Source organism: Choloepus didactylus, chromosome Y (genome assembly GCF_015220235.1).
Source record: "Choloepus didactylus isolate mChoDid1 chromosome Y, mChoDid1.pri, whole genome shotgun sequence".
NCBI lineage: Eukaryota > Metazoa > Chordata > Mammalia > Pilosa > Megalonychidae > Choloepus > Choloepus didactylus.
In genome coordinates, this window is record NC_051335.1 from 44,670,611 (window position 1) to 44,675,965 (window position 5,355).

The 5,355-nt window shown below is 46.1% G+C and overlaps 1 protein-coding gene across 1 annotated transcript; it reads left to right on the plus strand.

The window, feature by feature from the left end:
• The first annotated feature begins 3,691 nt into the window (after window positions 1–3,691).
• LOC119524125 (testis-expressed protein 13A-like) lies at window positions 3,692–4,952 on the plus strand. The gene is made up of 2 exons (XM_037822765.1): window positions 3,692–4,147; window positions 4,251–4,952. The coding sequence occupies exons 1-2, from the start codon at window positions 3,692–3,694 to the stop codon at window positions 4,950–4,952; spliced, it is 1,158 nt and encodes a 385-aa protein (XP_037678693.1).
• Window positions 4,953–5,355: the final 403 nt, after the last annotated feature.

Here is a 5,355-nt window from a genome sequence, read left to right on the forward strand (position 1 = left end):
AGTTGGAATGTCTGAGACCCTCACAAAGATACTTCACCCCTGTGTCTCCCAGGGGATTTTCACTCAGGTCCAGCTCAGTGAGGTTTGGGTTGCAAATGAGAACAGAGGCAAGATACTTGCAAACCACCTCTGAGCTTTCTGGGAGAAGGCTAGCACACAACCTGGAGGGAAAAATGCATCAGTGTAGAATTGGCCATTTTAGTGTCTTACTCAGTCCCTACCCATAATACCCAAATGAGTAGAGAAAATAAAGACCTATGGATATAAGACCCCCAACCTTGAATATGTCACAGCCCCCTGACTCCCATGGGAGGGACTTGTGCAATGCTTCCAAAACAATGTGTCCCAAAGTGGGAACTAAATAAATGTTGACTGACTGCACGAGAAAAGGGTTGGGAGGAAAGGGTGAGGTGACCTAATTTCATTTTAATTCCATGCACAAATTTAGCACTCCATCTCATATCCTTTTTTTATTAGAGAAGTTGTGGGTTTACAGAACAATCATGCATAAAATACAGATTCCTATTTACCACCCTATTATTAACAACTTGGATCAGTAGAGAACATTTGTTACAGTTGATGAAAACACATTTTTGTAACTGAACTATTAACTGTATGCCACGGTTTAACTTAAGGGTCATTGTTTGTATAGTGCAGTTCCATGGATTTTTAAAAAAAATTATTTTGCTACCATATGTACAATCTAACATTTCCCTTTTTAACCACATTCAGATATATATTTCAGCTGCTGTTAATAATGTTCACAATGCTGTGTTATTATCATTGATACTACTCCATTTAAAATGAGAAAACTTTTACTTTTCCTCTCCACAACTCCTTGCATTGTGTTTTGATCACACACACCCATCTGGGGTTACATATATTTAAAATATTTCTTACAGAATGGAGAATACAGTTTCAACTTACTTGAGCTTCTGTAATTTGCAATTTGGATTCTTTAAGGCTTCACAGAGCAATTTCAAAGCTGAAGCTTCCAGTTTTGTTTTGTTAAATTCCAATTCGGTGAGCCACTGATTGGTTGTAAGAACAGCTGCTAGCTCTCCACAAGAAGCTGGAGAGATAAGGCACCGGTAAAACCTTCAGAGAACAGACCTTATTCAGAGAACATGAACTTATTCATGCTCTCCCCCCCAAAACAAATAGAAATTGATGAAAGTGATATGAGCACAGACAACAGATTCTTCTGCTATCAGTTATCTCAGTGTCTTTAATATACACTTCGGCTGTTTCAATCCTTCACACAGAAGCTTCATTCCTGAATCGTCCAGAGTGTTTTACAAATTCCAAATCTGTTAGATACCGGTTGGTTTCAAATACTAAGGAGAGGTCCCTACTGCAAGAAGCTGTGAGGTGACAGAAAATCAGTCTGTGGGGAGAAAAAGACATTCCAGGGAAGAAAGAAAACAGTGTTCTCTTTAAAGGTACTTGTTTGTACCCTGCTAATATGAGGAATTCTTTGAATTCAGGCAAATTCACTGGATGCTTATCAGTGTGCTAGATGCTGGAAACAGAAATAATTAAGTCACAGACCCCACCCTCAAGGAATGCCTAGTTAATGGGAGGAAATAGATCAGAAAACTGTGGGTCATAATACAGTGTGAAAAGTGCTACAACTGGTATGCACGAAGTATTCTGGGGACACAGAAAGGTGGCATATAATTCAGCTTAGCTTGGGGTGTTTTTTTTTTTTTTTCTAAACGCAATTTTATTGAGATATATTCACATACCATATAACCCATCCAAAGTATACAATCAGTGGCTCACGGTGTCATCATATATTTGTGTATTCATCACCACAATCAATTTTAGAACATTCTCATTACTCCCCCCCAAAATAATTAACATAAAAAAATAAAAATAAAAGAAAGAAAGAACTCCCCAAACATCCCAGATCCCTTATCCAGCCCTGAATTATTTACATATTTTTTGTCTTTATTTTTTGGGGTGGGGTTTGGAGGATCAATAAATACTTGTAAGAGGAAGAAATGCTTGACGGTAAACATTTTGTGAAAGGGGAAGAGAACTTGAGTAGGGGTCAGGTGGCTGGTAAGAATGGGAATGGAGAGTAAAAGGCGCTGAGGGGCAATCCACTCAGAGCATTCTGTGCAAAGGGCAGGAGATGAGAGGATGTTTAGGTTGAAAGACTGCAAATCATTTGCCATGATCTATTTAAAAAGACAAAATGAATATTTATCAAACTATTAATAGTGGTTATCTGCCAAGAGAGGGACTGTGAAGAGTAGGAATATAGGGCAAGAGTGGAACACATTTACTTTCTAGGCAATTAAAAATTATTTACAATAATCAGATACTGGAAAAAAATGAAAGATTTTTTTAATTTGAGAAAACACAATATATACTTATTATAATTAATTTTCACAATACAGAAAAATATAAAGAATGAAGTAAAAAGCATACCTGAACTTCCATCACCCAAAGATGATTGTTAAAATTGTGCCGTATATCTTTCTAGATTTTTAATGCATGCATTCATATAGGGTTACAAGTTCATTGTAACAAATGAAATCATAGGAAGACACACTTTTAAAAGTTAAAACTCTCTCTTAACCTCCCCTCCCAGAGATAACCAATGTTAACAATCTGGTGTATATGCTCTCTGCCCTTTTTCCAAGATCGTAGAAACATATGAAATATATACACAGGCTTTGTTTGTATATTTTACAAAAACTGGATAATAGAAAACATGACTTCTTCAACTTTACATGCCCTTAGTTATTCAGCCCTGATCGTAGGTCTCTAGGTAGAAACTGATACTCAGTTATAGCACAAGATCTCAGTAAATGGTAAAGTAAGCACTCAATCTGAGGTCTGTCTGGTTTATCCTACAGGCCTCAGAAAGCCACTGAAGGTTTTAAGAGACATGGTTTTAAAATCTCTCTGCTGACAGGTTGGCACAGGAGACAGACCTCATGTCAGGGGGCTGCAATGGTCCAAAGAAGAAATAACGGGGGGAGCTGAACATGATGGTGGTGTTAGTGTATTAACATGGACAGATTAAAGGCACATTTTGGGGGTGAGAATGGCCACATAACTACAGGGAGGCCAATGAGGGGATGGGATTGTTCCCTAGCTCCACCCTCTTTCTCCAAGGGGCTGTTTCCTCTTCTGGAACATTCCACCTCTGAAGGGGAGCGTCTTCCGTCACCCACCTCAAAGTGGCGTGGGACAAACCATTATGGAGGGAGGGGGTACTCGATAAAGGGCCCTTCATTTTCTTGGTTCTAAGTCTTTTCTGATCACTCCTGTTTCTTCCCGTCTTCACGGCTTTTCAACCTCCTCAGCCGATTCTCTCACGTCCAGGGGATGGGTCCCTTCACATGTACAACCTTCCACCCCCTCCCACCCCCTCAGTCTTTGGAAATTGGAACAGTCCTGGGTAGATGCCTGGAGGGTTGGCTCGAAGGCTTTCTTTCCTGAGGGACTGTTAGGAGGGAGAGAGGTGGCATCTCTCTTTTGGCTTGGTAGGTGGGTGTCGTCGGTCTACAACTCCTCTGGCCCCTGGCTGGAGAGGTGAGGCTTGGTGGGAGGTGTGCTAGGGTGGGGCTAGCTGGTCGGTGGGTCATTCCGAGGGTTGGAAAGGGTGAGGGGAGGTTGAGGAGAGGGCGAGGGGACAACCGGATCAGCGTAGCCATTAGGGCCCTCGGTCATCATGGCCTTGAAATCCGACGACCCCTCTATTGGGTTCCACCACGACGGGGTGGTGGCCTTCATCAACGAGAAAACAGACCTGCACGCGAAAGGCCCCGAATTCTACCTCGAGAATATGTCCGTGTCTTGGGAGGAGGTGGAGGACAAGCTTGGGGCCATCCTGGAGGACAGTGCGGTGCCCTGTGAGGCCAAGGAGGCTTGTGCCTGGGGCGGCCTGGCCCTGGGCCTGCGCTTCACTTGCAGGCAAGGGCAGTTACAGGAGCGCAGGATGCAGTGGATGCAGGAATTCTCTAGACTGCACAGGTCGGCCGCGCAGGCCCTCGCCTCAGACCTGAAGATGCTTACGACGCAGCAGGAGATGGAGCGCAAGGAGGCAGCCTTCCGGCTGCAGCTAACCCAGGCCAGTCTTGAGGAGGCGCGGAAGGAGCTGGACCTGCTGAGGTGGCAGCTCCTCCAGGTGGTAAGATCTCCCCGACTGGTCCCCGCCCCGCCCATCCCACCCCATTGCACGCCTCTCTCCACCCCCAGAAACGGTCTCAACCCTGCCCACTTCTCTCCAGGATCTGGGGTCTCCCCTAGAGCGGGCCGCAGGGTGGCCAGGGCCGGCCACTGCTGGTGGAGCCGTGACCGCAGGAGAAGGAGAGGAAGAAGAGGCGGCGGTGGCAGCTCAGGAGCATGGCCTGGCATCGGCGATTGCTGCCATTGCTACTAGTCCTGAATGTGCCGCAGTGGAGGCTGCTGGTACCTCTGGAGGAGGAAGAGAGGAGGAGAGGGAGCTGGGTGGAGGCCTCATGCAGCTTCTAGGAGCTGTGGAGCCAAAAAAGTACACCTCTGGAGGGCAGAGGGAGGGAGAGCTCAGGTCAGTGGAAACAGCCACGTTTTATTTCTCTGAGACCCAGAAGCTGGGATCCATAGCCTCGCCTCTTCCTGTCCGACTCCCTGACTCATTCACTTACTCATACACATGTACTTTATCACCATTCATAGTCGCACCCACACCATCCCCACCACCATCAACCCCACCTCAGATGCCTCCCTTTTGTGGGGGCTCTTATGCTAGCTTGTGGTTTGATGTGGGGACCCATGGAATAGACCTTCAGGAACAACAGAAAGGCAGGAGAGACTCCGAACCCCATCAGAAGAGATTTCCAACAGTGCGCAGGCCAGGGGATTGGGACTGCCCTTGTAAAGCCATGAATTTTTCATGGCAGGCAACTTGCTTCTGCTGTGGGAGAGGAATCGGGCTACAACACTCTCAGTAAATACACAAATATTGAGTAAAATAGAAACATACCCCAAAAGGAAATCAGTCTTCAGAGGGAAGGGGGAGAGGTGGGGGAGGGTTCCAGGAGGAGTGGGGGGAAGGGGAAGAGTGGGAGGGAGGGGGGAGTGTGGGATGGGAGGTGCAGGGTGGGAGGGGGTGAGTGGTGGGGAAGTGGGGTGGGAGGTGGGATGGGGTGAGTCACTAGGGAGGGTATAGATGGGGGGGGCATATGTTTTGATGACCTCCTTTGTGTTCCAGAACATTTCACATTCAACACCCCAGAACCACTGCAGCTTTCTGTATATCTCTTTCTTCCCCACCCTAGGTAGCCATGTTTGTAACAACCCACCCTTCCCCCCCACCCCACCCCCAACTTAGGCCTTAGATGATTGGACCAGAAG

Bases quoted from the DNA above. Each gene is read 5' to 3' on its own strand.
- LOC119524125 (XM_037822765.1), top strand. From the start codon at position 3,692: ATGGCCTTGAAATCCGACGACCCCTCTATTGGGTTCCACCACGACGGG. The intron at 4,148-4,250 runs GTGGTAAGATCT...ACTTCTCTCCAG, and splicing joins TGAGGTGGCAGCTCCTCCAG to GATCTGGGGTCTCCCCTAGA.